General features: G+C 40.1%; 2 protein-coding genes across 2 annotated transcripts in view; one reads left to right on the top strand and one right to left on the bottom strand.

Moving 5' to 3' along the window:
* Nucleotides 1-18,920, bottom strand: part of plcb2 (phospholipase C, beta 2) — a 19,430-nt gene extending 510 nt beyond the window's left edge. The window contains exons 1-35 of the mRNA XM_077731589.1: nucleotides 18,779-18,920; nucleotides 13,770-15,777; nucleotides 13,289-13,525; nucleotides 12,839-12,916; nucleotides 12,103-12,171; nucleotides 11,450-11,590; nucleotides 11,166-11,245; nucleotides 11,040-11,093; nucleotides 10,894-10,969; nucleotides 10,707-10,807; nucleotides 10,299-10,459; nucleotides 10,004-10,150; nucleotides 9,753-9,910; nucleotides 9,374-9,456; nucleotides 9,229-9,313; nucleotides 8,732-8,918; nucleotides 8,567-8,649; nucleotides 8,408-8,504; nucleotides 8,200-8,284; nucleotides 7,825-7,949; nucleotides 7,409-7,560; nucleotides 6,695-6,859; nucleotides 6,518-6,617; nucleotides 6,252-6,356; nucleotides 6,046-6,107; nucleotides 5,812-5,881; nucleotides 5,358-5,732; nucleotides 5,091-5,274; nucleotides 4,686-4,830; nucleotides 4,064-4,128; nucleotides 3,525-3,575; nucleotides 3,363-3,420; nucleotides 1,824-1,907; nucleotides 1,184-1,398; nucleotides 1-1,094 (exon numbers count right to left, since the gene is read on the bottom strand). The exon at nucleotides 1-1,094 is cut by the window's left edge and continues 510 nt beyond it. Of these exons, the coding sequence (XP_077587715.1) occupies nucleotides 1,228-1,398; nucleotides 1,824-1,907; nucleotides 3,363-3,420; nucleotides 3,525-3,575; nucleotides 4,064-4,128; nucleotides 4,686-4,830; nucleotides 5,091-5,274; nucleotides 5,358-5,732; nucleotides 5,812-5,881; nucleotides 6,046-6,107; nucleotides 6,252-6,356; nucleotides 6,518-6,617; nucleotides 6,695-6,859; nucleotides 7,409-7,560; nucleotides 7,825-7,949; nucleotides 8,200-8,284; nucleotides 8,408-8,504; nucleotides 8,567-8,649; nucleotides 8,732-8,918; nucleotides 9,229-9,313; nucleotides 9,374-9,456; nucleotides 9,753-9,910; nucleotides 10,004-10,150; nucleotides 10,299-10,459; nucleotides 10,707-10,807; nucleotides 10,894-10,969; nucleotides 11,040-11,093; nucleotides 11,166-11,245; nucleotides 11,450-11,590; nucleotides 12,103-12,171; nucleotides 12,839-12,916; nucleotides 13,289-13,372 (3,681 nt within the window). The 5' untranslated portion in view covers nucleotides 13,373-13,525; nucleotides 13,770-15,777; nucleotides 18,779-18,920 and the 3' untranslated portion in view covers nucleotides 1-1,094; nucleotides 1,184-1,227. The remainder of the gene's footprint in view (nucleotides 1,095-1,183; nucleotides 1,399-1,823; nucleotides 1,908-3,362; nucleotides 3,421-3,524; nucleotides 3,576-4,063; nucleotides 4,129-4,685; nucleotides 4,831-5,090; nucleotides 5,275-5,357; nucleotides 5,733-5,811; nucleotides 5,882-6,045; nucleotides 6,108-6,251; nucleotides 6,357-6,517; nucleotides 6,618-6,694; nucleotides 6,860-7,408; nucleotides 7,561-7,824; nucleotides 7,950-8,199; nucleotides 8,285-8,407; nucleotides 8,505-8,566; nucleotides 8,650-8,731; nucleotides 8,919-9,228; nucleotides 9,314-9,373; nucleotides 9,457-9,752; nucleotides 9,911-10,003; nucleotides 10,151-10,298; nucleotides 10,460-10,706; nucleotides 10,808-10,893; nucleotides 10,970-11,039; nucleotides 11,094-11,165; nucleotides 11,246-11,449; nucleotides 11,591-12,102; nucleotides 12,172-12,838; nucleotides 12,917-13,288; nucleotides 13,526-13,769; nucleotides 15,778-18,778) is intronic.
* Nucleotides 14,569-15,986, top strand: LOC144206373 (uncharacterized). The gene has a single exon (XM_077731335.1). It carries the CDS (start codon nucleotides 14,972-14,974, stop codon nucleotides 15,500-15,502), a length of 531 nt encoding a protein of 176 aa, XP_077587461.1. The 5' UTR covers nucleotides 14,569-14,971; the 3' UTR covers nucleotides 15,503-15,986.
* Nucleotides 18,921-20,087: the final 1,167 nt, after the last annotated feature.

The raw sequence follows: 20,087 nt of genomic DNA, 5'->3' as shown, positions 1-20,087 counted from the left end.
TTTTGAACAGACATTTGGAAGTAGATGTACTACTTACTATAAGTAGGTATAGTGCAGTATGGCAGCTGACTGATTGCCATTGATGGGAATAGATATCCAATTCAAAAGTATACACTACACTAAATAAATAAATACACTGCATTTTCTATACGACACACACTCTGCAAAGAACAGCACGTATAAGGTTCTAATTTTGGATAGCTTTGTTCAAATTGGGGGGGAGATTGCTAATTTTCCTTCCTTAATATATTTCCTCTGTATCATCTGAGCCACAAAATCCAGTGACTCAGACTTGACTCACTAGCCAAAATCAGGACATCCCTAATTTTTCATATCAAAAGATAATTGAATGAACTCTCTCTTATCTTGGGGCTTTTTCCAAAGCTTATTTTTACCCCATTTCTCACATACAATGCAACATTCTTCCTACAGAAGATTTGCTCTTTACATTCTGAGTCTCCTTTTATCAATATGCAATCTAATTCATGTAAAAAAGTACGCTCCTTTTTTTTTTTCTTGGCTTCCTTCCATTGACGAAGCGTGGCCAAGTGTCATCTGGTTTGAACTTCTTTTTCGCAGCATTTGGCAGTGAAGAAACTGACAGTTCATGTGTTGCGAAAAAGGTGGCGGGACTCTCGGGCACAAGCTGCGCGGCCCATCTTTCGTCCAATTTCAAATGTCATTCAAATGTTGTTTTTTTTTTTTTAAGAAGAAGAACAGCCCAGCCAGCCGTCAAGGGAGAAAAACAGGAAGTGCTGGAAATGGTCAAAATTCTGCGGACGATGAGTCACAGAAAAATCTGTGTTCATTAATAAATGCATGCTGGTGCACGTCAACACTTGTAGAAGTAAGTGGCTCTCACTGATGAGGACATTGCTTTGTGCCTGTTATTTGAATGTACCATGTATGAAGCTGAGTGGGAACAAATTGCATCTGTCTTGATTTACGGCTTGTTTTTACCTCAGCCTGTAAAAAAAAACTGCTTTTCTACAAGTTAGCCAAATTGGACTGGTCACTAGACAAAAATTAGTTGGGCAAAATCTTGCTTGAAGGAACAGCAAACACTCTTTTCAATTTTCTTATGATTCTTCCATCTAAAAATATCAATGTACAACAAGAAATAACACTCCATCACAAAGTCAAATGATCTGACAGCCCCTTTAAAAAAAGTTATCGAAATAACCTTGTGCTGAAGTGAAGGAGCAGGTCTAAGGAAGCAAAAGCCATCTAGCCTAGAAAGACGTCTCCATAGATATTTGACCCTTCTGCTTTATTGATGGGTGCCCGGTCGATGAGTTCAGGGAAGTAGACACCCACGCAGGCGTTAACAGCCTCCATCACAGCAGCGGGGAGAGATCTCATTTTGTCTTGGTGCTCCTTCAGAGCATCCTGATTAAGCTGCAGACACACAGATGGAGGTTAAAAATGACACAAAAGGACACGGGCTGCTTTCCTATCTCCTTCAGTTGTTGATAACATCTTCCTTTTTATGTACGCATCAAGATTGAAAAGGCTGTCGTTGGTGAAAGCCTGTCATTTGCCTTCTGAATCACTCGGGTGAATTCATTGTGACTAAAGAGGCATGTCCAAATTGTTGATTTCCACAAATTTTATGAGTCGGCTCACAATCTGGCAAATTAACAGGTTGACTTGGCGTTACAGCGACTAAACGGAGAATTACAGTCACTGGGATGAGAAGAAGCAGGCTCACCCAGTGTGAATTTGAGATAGGAGGGCTTTGATAAAAATAAGAGGAGTGATCCCAACCTCCACATGAACTGGAGCTCGCTAAGTGCGAGGAGAAAAAGCAGTTTAATTTGTACCTGATTAGTGAGAGCCTTGATCTCCTCCAGCGTCAGCGCCTGTTTTGCCATCAGAGTCTCTTGCTGCATGCCATACTCCAAAGACTGCCCAGAAAAAGGAAAAAAAAATATACATGTAATTTGCCACAACATGAATGCCAATTCAAAACACTTTGCAAAATAAAAGCACATGTGCAAATTGGCCAAATGATGCATGCAAATAGCTACAACTCAAATGGAAATAGCAACAAAACAAATGTAAAGAGCCATAACACAAAACTCAATTTCCTACAATACAAATGTGATTGCATGTTATTTGGTCTCGAATAATAACTATAAAAAAAAAGAAGTTGGAAAAATGAAAAAGTATGTCTACTTTTGGGCAATTAAATCCGTTTCTGTGTTGTCTGTTGACATTTGTGCTGTGACTTTTTACATTTGCATTACGGGCAATGGGAGTTTGTGTTGTGGCCATTTGAATTCATGTTTTTTTTTTTTTAAAGCATTTAGATTTGCTGGTGTTGTTATGGACATTCAAATTTGTACTTATTTATTGCATTTAAACTACAGTTTTTTTAGTTAGCGTGTGGGTAACTCTTTCTGAACTGAAGCGCAGTCCAAGGATAAAACCTGGTCATGAGAAATAAAATGTTTAAATCGTGGCAGGTCATGCTTCCGCAACTTATTGACAGAAGCCTAATTGTACACGGTCGATGGTGTGGGCTCCGCCAATTAAACATCTTATGGTGTTAAGAATACCTGCTGAATTTAATGAGCCAACATTGATTTAATGGGACGATATGAGGTTTTCTGAGTACAGGTGAGGACTCTTAGAGGGGGGGGGGGGGGGTGAAGAACAGAGTTAAGTTCACCCTAAACACTGTGTTTGAATGTTGATGAGCGGAACGAGGAGAGCTAACGCAACTCGTGGATGGGCCATTTTGCCGTAAACAGCCTCTGAGTAATGGACCATCCAGGACCAGAGTCAGAAAGACTGCCTGCTTACAATATGTATGTACTGTACATCTGTCTGTAAACAACTTGTTGCAGATGTGTGTCAGGATGACACGCAGAGGCTGATTTGATTTTTCAAATGACTAGAACATCCGCCTCTTTGTTACCATAGTTACAATTGTATGTGTCGGATGGAGATGAGTCAGACGTCACATTAACGTTTCGGTACACTCGCGTGTCTGTTGGGCATCTTGCTTTTTTTCTATCAAAAAGCAAAATGTTAATTATGCACAATTAACAATTACAGAATTGGAGGTCAATAGGGTTAGAAATGAGTGCACGACCTATCACATATTAGATAATACTGGTCAAAAGATAGATTGTGACAACAGCTTGAGAACACTGACCTTTAATTTCATTTTTATTAAAGGCCAATGTAGGTTATTTTTATATTATTTGGTCAAAAGATTTTTTTTTTTTGTAAAGATATTTTTAATTAATTCATGTTAAAGCGTACCTCCAGTGGTCAGTTGGAAAATATCTAGTTTGTTGTTTGTAGTTTTCTAGGGGAAAGCGTGTTTTGTTTACATTTTTTTTCATACTTACCACATATTTAGATTCATCAGGCGCATCCAACAATTCTTTCCTGTTTGACTTTTTCAACCTGAGAAGGCAAACATTGATTAAATGAACTTGTCCAACATATCAATTTCACACAACACTGATTCATTCCAGTTTTTAGGGTTTTTAATGTTATATACAACTTACTTGTCTTTCTGTCTGGAAGATTTAGCCTTTTTCTTGTTCTCTCTGATTTCTCTGCAAATAAACCATTAAAAAAGGATCATTTTCAGATTAAAAAAAAACAAAATTACCCTAGAAACTACTTTTTTTCCCTTTAAATCACTGCAGCAGTGACGACGTGACCTTTTCTCCAGCCTGAAAGGAGCGCTTCAATGTGTCGTTATGGTGTCAACGTGAAGTGCGAGAATAGTGCAGCTGAACGCTGCTGTTTAAACACCCTCTTGATAATAGCTATCCTGAGATAACCACATGCCATCTGGGGACTTTGGACACAGAGGACACACACATCCGTGGACGTGAATACACACAGGGACAAACGCAATAAGAAGATTTAAGGAACCACGCAGTGATTCATTTATTATTAGAAGTTTTCTCATTCCGAAATGTCAGGTGTTTCACCTCAGCACACCTCCATCTCGCACACTAACAACACAGGGAGTCTTTAATCCCAAACACACAGATTATGAGAACTCAGCGTGTCCCAAATGTACCACGGCACGCACCTTTCCAAGGTCTTCAGTTCAATGCTGTGTCTCTCATTGGCCATCTCCATCAGTTTAGCCAATCTCTGCCACGTCACAAATAGAATCAGTTGAGATACAAGAAACATACACTTGTACATGTACAATATGATATATATTGATAAATATCAATTTTTTATTGGCCTGAAGCTAAATATTGTTAAATAAGGCCCGCAAAAGAATCTTCAGTCCAGCCTTGATTCCGTCATATTTAACACTAGATGGAGTTAGTCAATTAAACAGTGCTTCTCCATTATTTCCAACCATTGTAATGCTGTATTTTTATTATTACAGCTGTTTATACCTTATAATAACACTTTAAATACCTTTTCCATTCAAATATTTGCAGCCATGAACTGCTAATAAAATGGCTTTGTATTTTTTTGACAGCAACGATTTGAGATGATTGAAACCGTTTTTTTTTTAATTCTTTGTGAAAATCTGGTTCCAACTTTATTATATGTGTCTTAAACAAATGATTAAAAAAAGAAGTCTAGGATTCTAGGTCTATACCATTATAGTTCCCCTTTTCCTTTAGCGTACATTTTGGTTAAGATTACCAGAAAGCCAGAATAAGGTAGCCTAAGTGATTTTCACGACTAACCTCTATGGCAAACTGCTCTTTCTTCTTCTTCAGTTGATCCCAGTGTTCCATAAAAAGAGCGTGTAGCTCGACCTGCATATTTTGCTTGTGCTTCTGCACCGATTTTGGGCTAGAGTCCAAAACGCTTCCTCCATTTAGTGTCGTTCTGCACAATGGGAAAAGAATTGATCAGGCCTCCAACAATCACTGGAAAATAATATTTATATTCAAACGTGTGCATATGAAAAATCCCTAGTTTGGCAATTTCATAATCAACAGTATAAATGTAGTTAAGAGCCGACCGAGTTTGTTTGACAACAACTTTTAAAGCTTTCCTGATGAATTGAAAAACAAGTCTGTGAGTGACTCAAATGGCCTTGAGAGGAACAAACAAGAAAAAAAGCCACGTCAAATAAATCCACTCACTCTTTTTTCTTCAACGAGACCTTTTTCTTGCAGGCCTTGAAAAGATGGGAATATTTCTGGCTCAGATCTTCCGTTTTGCGCTGATACTTCTTCTCCACTTCTTTCATCTCTTTCTCCTGATGCTTGATGGCCTTCAGGTAGCTTTGGTGTTCCGTTAGTGCTGATGTTGTCAGAGTGGATGGTTCTACAGTACAAGCAAACATTGCTGTACTCATCCCAAGAGGATATTTTGACAATAAACACTTTATTTAGGAATAAAGCAAATACCTTCTGAAAAAACTGAAGACGATTCATCTGATGCCATGTGACATTCTGATCCGCTTAATAAACTGGGCTCTCCTTGAACCTCTTCTTCCTCCAGTTCATCACTTGACATCAACTCACAGCTACTCCACGCCTCCGTGTCATTGGTGGTGGCTTCCTCTCGGACCACGTCACCCTCGGCGACAATCTCCTCACTGTGAGGCGTCTCAAATGCAGAACTTTCAGGTTCAGAGTCCAGACGAAGGGTTTCAGGTTGCGTCGTTTTTGGGGAGATATCTACTCCAGCTTCTTCTTGTTCACTTGCTTTAAGTAAGGCGACTTGTGATGGTGATTCAGCGCCCTCAATTATGGACGGACTTGGTTCCAAAAGTGCGATTTCTACCAGAAGGTACAAGAGTGATCAAAGAACTTTTCTAAAAAAGACTTGTAAGACATTTACTTTCGGAAATAGACTTACCTGTTGCTTTTGTCACTTCAGTTTCAGGCACCATGGGCAGCTCATAAGGAGAAATGTAGTCTGCTGATGACTGTGTCCAAAAATGAAAAGTTACGTCAAAGAGTGAGGATAGCTCTTAATAATTGGGATGACCATTTTTTTAATCAAACTAAGTTTGGACACTACTGTATTAGGATGAAATGCAGAATAGTTTTCTTGCATAATGTAAATTAGGCATGCACACTTTTGATTTACCTCTTTAGCGGTCTTTGACTTTTCAGTTCCCTTGGTTGGGTTGAATAGAGCATCTGTAAACTCTGAGTCATAACATTGATTATTTATCAGTAAAAAAAATGATGCAAGTTCACAGAGTATAACCAAGCTAACAAGTTCCTCTTTTAAAACCCATCTGGCACTGTATTTAATGAGCATGAAAGGCGAAATAAAATAAGAAAAGACACCTGCAAAAGCAGCAGGGATGTAGTCCTTCACCTCGATGTACACGAACAGAGCAGGCAGGGTGAGTGGAATGTTGCTTTCACTGCGTAGACAGATGTGATGGAAGCCTGCAGGAACACATTTTGGTCAAAAAAATCGGATCTGATTCAGTAGCTGGGTATGTTTTTGGTAAGATCATAATTTTAGGCTGCTGTAGATTGAATTTGATGACATTTAAAATGTAAATTGCACATTTTAATTGCAATTTGAACATGTTTTTTGGACTGACCTGACTGAATGGCGTCGAGAGGAATGATTCTATGGCCGAGGAATTTCCCATTTTCCTCATGGACTGCCATTCGGAGAGAAGCCATTTCTGGGAGGAGAATCTAGCAACAGTAATATTGAATAGTTGATCAATTTGCATTAATATAAAGCTGAACTTGTTAAGTGAACAGCCATGTACCTTGTCAAAAAGAAATGGCTCCTCATTCCATACGGGGTTAATGGAGTTGGGTGTAGTGGACCACTTGGTGCGATATTTCTTCTTCGGGTCTCCCGGCAACCCGATGATCTCCACTTCAACTCCAGTTTTTACACTCTTGTCGGACAGAAACTGTCCTGAATAGATCTGGTGAGAAGATTTTTTTATTTACGTATACCTGACATGCATGAAATTTTCAATTGTTGTACTGCACGTGCAAAGAAAAACAATATCAAACTACCTGTATAAAGGGAAAGCATTTAATTTTTTTCCAGGAACAAGAAAATGTCTTCTGAAAAACATGCTTTTTCTCTTTCCTTAGTGTCTATTACGTGTTCTACTGAAAAACATGTCTTTTTAAAACATATTTAAACATTTATTTCCCTAGAACAACCCACCATTTTCTTGTTATTGTTTCCCCCGTTAATTAAATGTTAATGTAGTAGAAAACGCTAATATATATCTCCTTAAATAGCAAGTTATCAACTTTTTTCAAGCTGTGGCTGCAGAGCCACATGTGGCTCTTAATTTACATGCACATCCAATCATTAGAATGGACGTCTATCACTGAGAAATTCTTCAAAAAAGCAAGCGTTTTTGGGGCAATTTTGCAAAAGTAAATCAGTATGAGTTTGAATTATTATTAATAATTAGTTGGTACCTTCTATAGGGTTGCTTACAATGCTACAGACTTGCCTTGATGGTGAGTGTGATGGCCACAACTGTGTCAATCCTGTCACAGAACGGGTCAAACTTCTTGTCCGCACGTCTCAGGACATCATGTTTGAGTAGGTAGCCCGTCCTCCCATTAAATTCAAACCAAGACATGTTGAGCTGCATGGGGAAGTCTGAAAAAGACAAACAGAGAGTTTGAAGGCCTCACAGATGGTTTGACAAACGCAGAAGAGTGTTGAAAAGGCGCAACACTGCCTTACAGTGGTGGAAGACAGAAATGTTGTTATATCAGAGGGGGGTGTTCACACTTTGGTCTCCTGTGGCCAAAATGCAATAGAATGTGGGCTGTATTTTGGATTATTTTGTGGGAAAAATGCAATCATATTTTCTTGGTTTGGACTGGATTGGAGTTTCAAGGTAATCCACATTGTTCTTACCCATTGTCTGATAGTTGAGAGCCACCATTTGGCAGCCAACATTCCAAAAGTTCTGGGGGTTGAAATTGGACGAATCCATTCTTGTTCCCTTTGGGTAAATCCTGCTCATCTGCCTTTTGTTATATCTGACAATTATTAGTGTTAAGGAATCATAGAACTCATTTCATATTCATGTCTTTTCATATTTTAGAGCACGAGGCGACTTCAACATTTTCCACCTACTTTTGCAAAACCTGGGATGAGAATTAGGTATATAAAAATGTGTTTTTAAAATGGGTTTTTAGTGACAGGACTCATTGGACTACTATTACCCTATTTTAAGGCCTACCGTATGTATTTTGTGCTTTTACACTCTTTGGCGATATGAAAGGATACTCAACAAATTCAACAGCAGTCTTGGCAATCATAGCTTCCCCTTTGGTCTCCACAAAAGATGAGATAACATAACTCTTGTCTTTTTCTGGAAGACAGAAGAAGGCATATTGTCATTTTAGTACCGGTTTAACAAGAGCAAGAATTCAAGAAAGACACTTTTATAGAGCACATTTTTACAAAGAAACACCAAACATAACAAGAACATTACTTCTGGCATTATCGAAAGAGATGAATTTGTTAGGCTGGATGTAATTGACCAATGATGACATGGCCTCGTAGGCTGTGACTTCCTGTCCAGCTGTACCCTACGACAGATTGACGGGAAATTAAACGGATATTCTCTCACGGGGAAATGATGACAGATTACCTCATCACAGGTCTTCATCTTTTCTTCATCCTGTTCTTCTGTGTCCTCTTGTTCCTCGTTATCTTCAGCAACCGTGTCCCCTTCTGTAAACACCGGGTAATATCCAAGGAAGTTTATTTGAGGTTGTGATGTGATTCATTTTGGGATCAGTCTTATTTGAATTACCCTTGTTCTCCAGGCTGGTTGAGTTGAAAGAAGCCGGGTATTGAGCGAGTGTTGTCTGCTCATTGGTTACTGCGTGGCTCGTTTTGGTAATACAGTTCTCAGAGTTTTCGTGACTTCCCTTTTTGTTCTTGATTAAGATCTTCCCCATAAGTTCAGATGGGCTAGGGATTTGTTGACCTGGTTTTAGCTAAATGTGACAGAGAAAGTGCCTTACTCAGAGCCAAAAAGTAGACACTAAACTGACTCCCTGACCAATTACAAACATGCATCATTTGTTTATGTATTGTCATTTTAGACAGATATGATGTTTGTGGCACAGCTGTGTACTGTTCTGCTTTGTTTTTGATGCGGTCTACAATTGTGCCACTGAAAGTAGCAAATAAACAGCCTGTCACCGACTGCACTGGATACATAACCTGATATGGAGATAATATCCTGCAATAAAAATGGCTTAACTTTACCGTCAACGTCTATGGTTGCAACACAGGAGCACTTACTGGGTATTTCTCTAGAGGCTCTGTCAGAAGGGCACTACCAAATATGGTTTTGCAGTAGTTGGCCATCTTCTCCTGCTGTTTAACTCTAGAACAAAACACAAAAACTTGTGCAACTGTTTGAAGGATTTTTTGTGAAGAAACTTACGAGTCCACGTGGTTCTCAAAGGAAAGAATAACTGGAAACTGGGAGGTCTTGAAGGCACTCTCGGCAATGGCCTCAATCACATCCTGTCGGTGATAATATATATATTTTTTAAATAAGTTGGAGCAATGAAATTTTCATAATTTTCTAAAGGCCAATAAAAACCAGGTAGGGGTCTGCGAGTGGCCCGTGGGCCCAAGTTTGGATACCATGGATTGAAACATTTCAACAGCCACTAGACAAGTGTAGGAAAACCCTATGAGGGATGTCTTGATGTCTTCTGTGACATTTAACCTCTTTAAATAGTGATCTGGACAGCCAATACATGACACTTTTAGCCATAGATTATATTGCATTAAAGTATAATAATGCATATACGTACCTTGAAAAGGATCTCAGTAGTCATGGTGAAGCCATGTGTAATGATGGGCTCTTCTTCTGGAGGTTTCCCCTTCCAGCAATCCAATTCTAGACAACGGCAACCGGACAACAGACACTGGCGGTACATCTCAGGGGAGGACATGCCGGAAAACTGGCCAGCTGTGAAAAAGTGTAGTTTGACTTGAGATGATGATAATGTGTCAAGCTATGAATGATGCAGTCAATAAATAACAACAACATGACATATGCGACCTGTCAGGTATGTGTTGTGAGAGGAGTTAATGAAGTAATGAGTTAGGGGCCTGGACATGTCATGACACCTGGCCAGCCTGTCTTGCATGACCACAGAATTCTCCGGACCCATCAGGAAAGACAAGAGGGCTTCTGGAGTGATCAGACCTGCACATAAAAGGGGAAATAAAAAGGTCAAAAAATCTCCATAACAGGAACTGAGGTCACACCCAGAATGAGTGTTGAGATTTAAGAATGAGATTTTTGCCCTGTAAGAAAAAATATGTTAGGAAAAAAACAACTTGGATTTAGTGACCTCTGTTACAATTAGTGTTGCAGGTTTCATATTTGGTCATCAAAGCTTTTATCTGATCCTGTCGGAGTCGTGGAAACAGTTCTTCGTTGAGCCGGGAGTCCCTCTGCTTTTCGTTGAGGAACTTGTTGAATTTCTCCTTAGTCATGGTTGGTTTGTTGGAGCTGCAGGGAAAAACATTTTTCAGAAAGTTGAACTAGATATGCTTAATTTGGCCCATTTAGAAAAACTCATACACATTACATCCAGTTTAATCCTGCTTATCAACTTCTAACATTATTTTTCTGCTCTCCAATGCCAGGACCTTTCTTTTCATTTTCAACAATATAACATTTTTCTTCCTTTGAATATATCATGGTAGAATGTTAACAGCATTACAAGTAACAATTGCATTATTTAAATCTAACTCACTAGGAAGTGAAGATCTCATAGATCTCAGGGCGAGGACAGAGATTGCTCAAGAAGTTTTTGAACGCCGATTCAGTGAAGACGTCAGCTTTCATACTGTCAAACTTTAACAAAGAATGTTAACGTTAGCAATAGCTCACATTATCACTGAATGCCACATTTGAGGACGTTGGAAAATGTCCTTTCTAACCTTTCCTTTGGGAAGGTGAGCCGACACCAGTGCGATTTCAACTCTCTTCTTATCAGCAGGGAACATCTTGTAAATACTGAAATATATAGTACATAGTATTGACACAATGTAAACTCACAAACACAGGTAGTGGGTGCTTTGCCTACTTTTTGACAGGGATCTTGCCATCTTTGTTGGTCTGAAGGCAAATCCGAACATAGCTGATGCATTGGAAATGACACATTAGAATTAGAATAGTCACTCATAGACTCATAGACAGAAATTCCACTCACATTTTATCCAAGAATATTTGTCTACAGGCGTTATTTCTTGCTGTGTTGTAGGCAATGGCTAGAATATCATTCGCCCAGTTCTGGTGAATATTGAATCAGAGCAATCACTTTCATCAGAGTTTATAAATCACACAAAGTCATTGTAATATAACACTAGAGGGCCATGAAATAGCTATACTGCAAGGAATGTGATTAATGTTAGTGCATGGACAAAATGGCAAAAGGGACTGACTTCAACATGTTGAAATTGGTTTCATAAAGTTAAAAAGTCATTGTTTTATTACCTGCGTCATTTTGTCTTTCGAGGCAAAGAAGTTATGATAGGTCAGGTTGACCATGTCAAGACCAGAAATGACAGTCAGCATTTTGGCCATGTGGTTACTTTCTGGGAAATCGAGGTTAAACACGTTCCGGACCTTTGGGTGCTGGAAAAGGGAGGAGAAAGGGGCCTATGATGAGATCTGGTGTTGGTCAAATTGAAAAGTAACAAAAACAATCTCTTTGGAAAAAAAAATGCTATTTAAAGTGCTATGTTGATTTTATTTGCCAACATTGATGTCCAACGATGGACTACTATCTCCAAATTTCATCTCTAACTGGCTCCACAAGGAGAAATGAAGTTGGCCTCTCACTGCCTCACAGAGAGGAGGGCAAGTGATGAAAAGAAAAGAACTGGGATCCAAAGCCATTTACTCTTGATCCACAATAAGATGCTGACCTAGTATAAAAAGGATGACTCAGCACAAGCTGTGTGTTTATGTTAGTGCAAGTGCACCTGTTTTGCTGCAAAAGGGGGGTTGAGTGCAGAAGCCCCATTGCCTTATTTGCAATGCAAATATGTTTTTCATACTAATGGGACCCGAGACATTCATTTGCATGCCTGCAGATATTCTCACATGGTGAATTCCATTAAAAATTGACAGTAAATAATACCTACTTTTGGAAGTTTTGCATATTTTCCCGTTCTGGTGTCTCTGATAGTTGCAACATCCAAGAAGGTGGTCTCCTAGAAACGAGAAAAAGACAATCATCTCCATTATAGAGACGGAATGTAGGTGCAAGTCCAAAAATGGAACAAACTGTGGGGAAAAAAGACAAACTTTTGTTTGATTAGCTAAGGATTTTTCAATGTTTTTTGTGCTTTCTCATTTGAAATAGGGTCACAACGGCTGAACTCGGAAAGACGAGCCTGGTGGTGAATGTGTGCTGTGTTTTTGAAGATTTATGATGTGGCCTAAAACTAAAGTTGCCTCATTCTTGTGAGGTGAGAGAGAACAGCGAAGACTAATAGTCCTTTCTGCCGAGTACATCGCAGCAGAGCGGCAAAGTGCAGCAGAATCAGCACGATCGATAACCTCTCCAAGCAGCTGGCACTGCAACAGCCGATGCAGCTTTCAGCTTTCTCCAGCATTATGTGAAAAATAATGTGTGGAATAAAACACGAGTCCATATTTCCCTCAAAACAAAACAAAAAAATACAACATTTCAAATACGTCATATATTTGCATTGTTTCAATTGCCATCATTGGAAGTCAATGAGATAATACACTTAAAAATACATTGCAAAAATCTCATCTGTTTACAAATAAAAATGGAACATTTTCACTTTGTACCTTGTGTCATTGGATTTTTTTTAATGAATTTTGCTTGTGCAACCCTATTGACGATATTACCTTGCTCTGATTGGTCCAATACAGGTAAAAGCCTTTTGAATCCATCTTCATGGTGATAGGGACAGTCTTGGTGGAGTCCTTTTGGAAACATATTTTTTTGATAGATTAACTTGTCGTGTTACCCAATTTTCTTTGTTATTTTGATCAACCAGTAAAGTTACAACTATGGGATTTTTTACCAACAAAAAAAGAAACTTCAGGAAATATTCAAATCATTGTAATTTAATAGAAGAGTAACTTCTCAAAGCCCAAATCACTGAATATTTGACAGCAAATTAAAGCATGTTAACCTCTGAGACTTTAATGGCCTTCAGAACGAGTGTACGGTTAACAGAAAAAAATCACCCAAAACTGAATACATTCCAACGATACAAAGGTTAGTATACAGTGAAAACACTGCATGTATACAGTTTTACACATAAGCATGAATCACTTTAAATATTTACTCACCTCTGACCACTTAGTAAATCTTTCTCCCTTGACCATATAATCTTTGACCATAGGGGACTCTAAAAAGTACCTTTTCTTATTCATTGCCTTTTTGTTAGTGACTTTCTATTCCTATATTGATAAGACCTTAGAATATATACTGTTTAATCAGCACAAATACCTCTGTTGTATCCACTGAATGACTCACTTGGAGAGAAGTACTAAGCTGTAGGGGCAGCCTTTGAAAACAGGATGCTTCTGAGGAAATATGAATTGCAAATGAGGTTCACATAACTCTAGATAGTGTGTCTACACACCCTACAGACCCCAGTGTACGTAAGGCACTTAGTATATAGTTCTGAGTCCGGATTTTAAAAAATTCTAAATCAGAACCGAAAATAGCTTTTTATCAGATTGCATTATTTCTTTTTAAATAAATGTTTTCTGTTCAGACGAAATCATACATTGATAGAAAATATTCAAGAGACATTTGAGTGATTACCTCCATCTAGTGTGAAAGCTGATTAATGCTATAGCCTGTAGACTGAATTGAAGCTTCTTTTGTGGGCCATACATTGACTGCATGAGTTTGTTCAATTGAGGAATCACCGCCGCTGTCCATTGTCCTGAAACGAGAGTCAACTAGACAAGTGGTTAGGTTCGAACCAGGTCCTGCCAATGTTTCCTAATAAAGATGTCCTAACCGTTAGGTCATCTTCATTAGATAACTCGGGCAGAGGTGGTCCTGGCTAATTTTGCCCCCTCGGGAAGACCCCCCACCCAACCAAAGTACAAATCCAAGACGATATTATAGAATGGTATCAATAATAAATACACACTTAAATACATCAACATGTCTTGTTTCCTATAAGAAAAACACGCAGTGACAGTTTCTTGCCACTAGGGGAAGACAATGCCCTCTCTGCAAACAGTGGAACAGACGGACTACGCCAACTAACTTGATGTGTAAACGAGGGAAAATAGTCTAGACAACTGATAACATAACCGAATAAAAAAATTAAAGGCTCTCATGCACCCTCAAATAGATTGCACCCCGGGCAATCTCCCACATTGCTTATAGTAAAAACTGGCGCTGCGCATTGGACTCCAAATCCCTACCACTTTTTGCTTATACAATTTCAGGCACTTGGGAAAGGTTTGCCAAGGCAAATAATGAAAACATGGCTTAACCCAATTGAGTCCAACCTCTTTCCAACCTCTAATATTTTGGAGCAAATTCCTCTCTGGCTGCTGCTTCTTCTTTAAGAGTCCCCTCCCCGCCCCCCTCGCTGTATTTTTAGCTGAGGCAGCCACTTCATTTGCTGGATAGGACAGTAGCCGATGCCTGATCGTTTGGTACATGACACCCAGCCTGGTCCACGCAGGCAGCATCTCCGTGGACATGTCGTGGGCAGGTTAGGACTCGGGTCGGATGCTGCGTCCCCATCCCGTCCCATCCCATCCCGTCATCTCCTCCATCCTGCGCACGGACGCTCGCCGCTCTGCGCCGCTCCGTCACCACCAGACGCAATGCCGCACGCGCTCGGACGCCTTTCATTTTGACACCGAGTAAATCTTTGCCAGAGTGCGCGTGACAAGGGACAAGGCAGCCGCCTTCTTTTCAGTTTTCTCGCGGCTTGTGGCTCGCAAGAAGGCTTCAAGACGGAGGGGGTGGTGGAGCATCGGGGGAAAAACAGGGGCAATATGAGAGAGCGGGACTTCATGCCCAATATGGAGAGGGGCAAACCTGCTACTTACACGGGGGACAAAAAGGCTAAGATGGCCGCGAAGACCAATAAGAAGTGGGTGAGACTAGCCACGGTCTTTGCCTACGTATTGTCCGTCTCCTTAGCGGCCATCATCCTGGCTATTTACTACAGCCTCATCTGGAAGCCGACCAGCACATCCTCGTCAGCATCCGCCGGGAAACCAGGGACGACGACGACAGAGGGGGTCACGGATTCCCCGGGTAACGTCACCGGGTGGAACTCTACGCAGTCACCCGTCAACCAGACGGCGAGGCTGGACTCGAGTCCGAACGCCCGGTTGTTCCAATGGGATCACACCGAGGAGAGCGACGATATGGCGGATGGACTTTACGCGTCGCCGAGAACCGGGAGCGTGGATGGGGAGATGGAGGAGGAGAGGGAGGAAGAGGCGACCCTCGAACTGGGTGATGGAGCGGAACGGGAACCAGATCGGGGGGCTTCTGAAGCCAAACCGAGAGCGGGTTGACCTCCCCGAAAACAAGTAGGCCTTGTGTTTACAGACAACCGCTGGTCGGACAGAACACGCCAATTCACCTAGAGATTGCAAGTTTCATCTTGTGACATATAATCCAAGGAGAGCCCACTCCATTGAAGAACACCCAACTATGCTGTTTTCAACTTTTGTTCCTGTCTGTTTAGGCCATTTGTATGCCTTAAAACCATGTTGGACTGTTTAAAGCAGGGGTGTCCAAACAACAGCACGTGGGACAACTCCGACCACCGGATCCAGTTTTCATTGGCCTGGGGAAAATGATGAAAAATAACATTAAATATGGCCCACTCAATAAGTTTTACATAAGTCTACATTCCGGTTGCACTTCTTAGCTAGTGACTTAAACAGTGCCTCTCCATTAGCTCAGGAGTCAAAACCTGACAATGTTGAAATCAATGTACCGCAATGTAGAATTTGTGTTTGTTTTTTTACATCAATAAACTCATACATACATATATACATATTTCTATAGTGCAATATCCTTATACCTCTGGATTAACTTGTTGCTTCTATCCATTTCAACTGAGAAGGATGGCATCGAGTGATCATATTTCACTGTTATTGACCGCAAATGACGTCAATGGCAGTCAAAGACTTAATACTAAAAACTTTTTTTTAGACACCCCTGGTTTAAAGATTCCCTATAAATGGATGGACAACTTCGGTAAATATATTTTGCCTACCAGGAGACTCTTACCAGATGGATGTGATTTCCATAACTTATATTCATAAACACTGACTTGTTGCATTTTGACATGTAGGCTGTATTTACTCCCATGGATCAAGCCTGGATTTCAAGTAGGAGAATTTACATTATTGAGTTATGCTCAGGTATGTGCATATAACTATGTAAATGTATTGTGCTATTAGTCATGTAAATAATCTAGAAGCAGGCATACATCTTTTTTGGCCTTGATAAACCTAGTGTAAGTATTAGATTTTTATTAAAGGGACTTGATACAATAGGTATAAGTAGTACATCCCAAATATACGAATAAAGAACCTAAGAAAATTATTCTGTTCAATGTCCTGATTATGTCAATTTATGGTCCTGTTTTTACACCAACAAAAACACAAATATTTTAGGTTTAGGATAAAAAGCACACTTACAATCCTCTGCAAAAATGCAACACATCAACAGAGCAAACAATTGTCAATGTGCTTGTTTTCATAACATACTGTAGATGTGTCCAAATAGTCATTTGTTAGGCTTTGAGAGAAAAGTGATTGGTCACACCCCCGCTCCAACCTGGTGGGCAAGTGCTTTTCTCAATTTGCCATATTTTCTGTACACTGGCCTCCTGCTTACGTGATCGCTGAAGCGCGTACTCAGGGAGAACGAAATCTCTCATTTCATGCACACCTGGCTTCTACCTCTGCAGGAAATGTGAGGATTACGTGGATAGTTTGCTCACTAATTCTGCGGTAAATTGGTGGGATAATAAGCCTTGTGATAAAAAAAGGACTTTAGCAGTCAGGCAGGTATGCAGAAGCTGCCACTTTTAAAATTCAGGGGACCTTTGGCGGATTTGAAACCGACTGTCGCTTGTCTGTACAATGCACTAGTCTTATATTTCAGAAACAAGTGTGCCATGAGCCAAAGATTTTAGGGGCCAAAGATTTGTCCACACGGGTTGCAGAACTCTTCACTAGAAGCACTTTAAGCAATCAGGATGTCTTACTATGAGTGGAAATAAGAGCCGCCATTCACTCCCGTGCTATTTGTCAGTAGCATGTGAGGGAGGTGGATCGATCCGAGCACTCTTCGTATGAAACAGAGAGAAAGACATTACACAATGCTGCTCGGTGCTATTTTTTTTTTATCCATCTCTCTGAAAGGAACCATTGAAAAGAGGCATTTGCTTCTCATACTGTTACTGACACGCCGGGATGCTGAAAAGTGGTGACAGCAGTCCTCTTTATGTTCATACTGGTTGATTTTTTTTGCTTTTGCAAAGGGGTGTGACATATTTTCGAGAATAATAAAAGTCTTAAGTGCAATGCAGGAGTAAATCTGCCAAGTTGAGAGCCCTGCACTGGCTTCTATATTAACACAACCTTGACAGATACGTCAAAGTTCCCCAATGCTCCTTTTAATAAAGGTGAAAGCTCCAATGCCCAACCTATTGATTGACTTCAACAGTGCTGACAGTTATTACTGAAAGCTACAAATTGGAGGAGGCTTATTCTGCTGTGATTTCAATCACCATTCTGGATGGCCTTTTCTGAAATTAACATGACATAATTATCCTTTTTTGATTTATAACTCCATAGTAATTTAACATGCTGCTGAGGCTCATGTCTAGCAAATATGTTTGAAGTGCATTATTTAGTGTATTCCTAATGGAGTATAAATGAAACCAACAGACCGACATTGAAGCCATAAAACTGCATAGCAATTTAGTAATATGCCAAGAAAGCATCAATTATTGGAGCACTTATGTCTAAATGGTTTCGTATAGGCTGGAGTTCCATTCTGATAACATCAAGGTCTAGTTGTAACATCCTGTCGGGGTCAGGAGATGACGCGCACACTCTGCGGGGACCGACAATTTGCCTTGAGATTCTGGCAGAGTCAATACACAACTCCAAAGCTCTTAAACGTAATGAAACACCTCGAGAGCTTCCAACTGTTTTTCCTCAGAGTGGAGAAAACAAGGCGCCAGGATGGTAAAAATCAAGTCACAATCTGACTTGATTCAATCGAGGCACTTGTGCAACCCATAGTAAATTGCACCTTGGGCTTTTACCCGATCTCCTTAGGGGGAGGGGCTTAGAGAAGAGGCAATTGAGCGTCAAGAGGACCCAAATGAGGCAGCTCGGCTCAAACCTTAAGTCTCAAAACCGATTTTGCAGTCAATACTTTTCACTTTTCATTGACTTTGAACTATTATTTGAACTATTTCCCCTCATGCAGGCTTGTACGTAATGACGAGTGCTGCTAACAATCCTACACTGCTCTCAAGTTCTCAAACAGCCTACGGGGCCTATTTCCATGATATTAACACCCCCACTGCAGAGAGTTACGTCATACTCAGCCACCCATTTGCTACTTTTGCACCAAAGTGCACGCACGCAAATATTACTCATTGTTCAAAAGGAACGATTGACCATGATGGATCGTAAGAACCATGCACTCTACAGCCAGTATACAGGGACAAGGCATGTCATCCCCAGGGACAGAAGGCTGCTATAGGGACCGCCACAGGAGGAGATAATTAAAATAGTAACACAAAGGGAAGGACTCACCTGTAAGGCAAAGAGGCAACTGTTTCCAGTTCAGAGTCTCTGTGGAGAGCCCATCAGAAATTAATCAAATACAATTTTTTTTTTGCTATTACTTCGGCAGAAGCTTTAAATGCGTTCTTCCTCAGTGCATGTCTGCTTCAAGCCCATTTTTTTTTTATATAACCAGAGTTGAAGTGGTAAGCGTGTAACGTGTCAGTTAACTGGTGGTTACATAACATTTTTGCAACATTAAAACATTCAGGCCAAATGAATTATAGACGCAAGATAAGACTTTGTATTAGAGATGTCCTAGTCATTGGATCGTGAGAATCAAGTTTGTTTCACTAGTCTAAATATAAATGTAATAGTATATGAAAGAAAAAAATATTTTCCGCAATGTACCTATGCATTGGGCGTCTATCCCCATCAATGGCAGCCAACAGAACTAGGAAATCTCTACCCTGAGATAATAGTTCAAGACAAAAATTGTGAGAAAGCTAAAATACAAGAGTCTGGGTCGTTGACCACTGTCAGTTATATTTGTCAATGTCAAAATACAAGGCACAAGGACAAGACAACTTTCCCCCCCTCCTCGAAAACAGGCTAAGGAAAGAGCATGTAAAAGCAGCTGGGTTTGAACTGTGTTTTAACTACTGACAAACCATAATGAACATGCTTGATTTATTCTCCCTCATACCAAGTGTTTCCCTCCCAGCTGTGCCTCGACGCCTCAGCGGACAAATCAAAAGTTGGATAACAATCCTGTCCAAAACGTTGTTTAAATGCCATACAAACAAAGCAGAAGTGCAAAAAAAACTTACGTTTGGAAGGCAGGACAGATATACATACATTTCATATTGCTATTATCCAACCTACAAATGTGCAAATGTCCTCTTTTTTACCTAGAGCATGAACATATTACTATACCCAGCCAAAAAGTGACTGACTCATCATTTTGATGACCTCAATTTGTACATTTTCAAATTTCAAATATAACAACCTTTTAATGTGTCGAGGTGAGCTGACCTTTCGCAAAACCTCTGCCCCCCCCCCCCCCCCCTTGAATGCTATTACTACTCTCAAGCTTTGTGACTCTGACAGTTAAGTCAATGGTATAGGGAAAGTGAACTAGCCTAATGTGCTACTAAGTTGGTCAATAACATTCTTATTTACAGTAGCAAATCAGTATAATTTCTTAAACATTACCGTTTTTGTGTGGTTTTGACGAATGCTGAGATGCTCCTAGACATGTTGGGATGCTCCAAGGTGTAAGGTGTCCACTCACAAAATGCTAAATGAAAAATATATAGGTTCAAGACACCATGTTTAC

This window comes from Stigmatopora nigra, chromosome 13 (genome assembly GCF_051989575.1).
Source record: "Stigmatopora nigra isolate UIUO_SnigA chromosome 13, RoL_Snig_1.1, whole genome shotgun sequence".
Taxonomy (NCBI): domain Eukaryota; kingdom Metazoa; phylum Chordata; class Actinopteri; order Syngnathiformes; family Syngnathidae; genus Stigmatopora; species Stigmatopora nigra.
The sequence above is the reverse complement of the archived record's forward strand: the minus strand, read 5'-3'. Positions and strand labels throughout refer to the sequence as shown.

What these genes read in the sequence shown, in the direction of transcription:
- LOC144206373 (XM_077731335.1), top strand. Translation starts at nt 14,972, where the DNA reads ATGAGAGAGCGGGACTTCATGCCCAATATGGAGAGGGGCAAACCTGCT.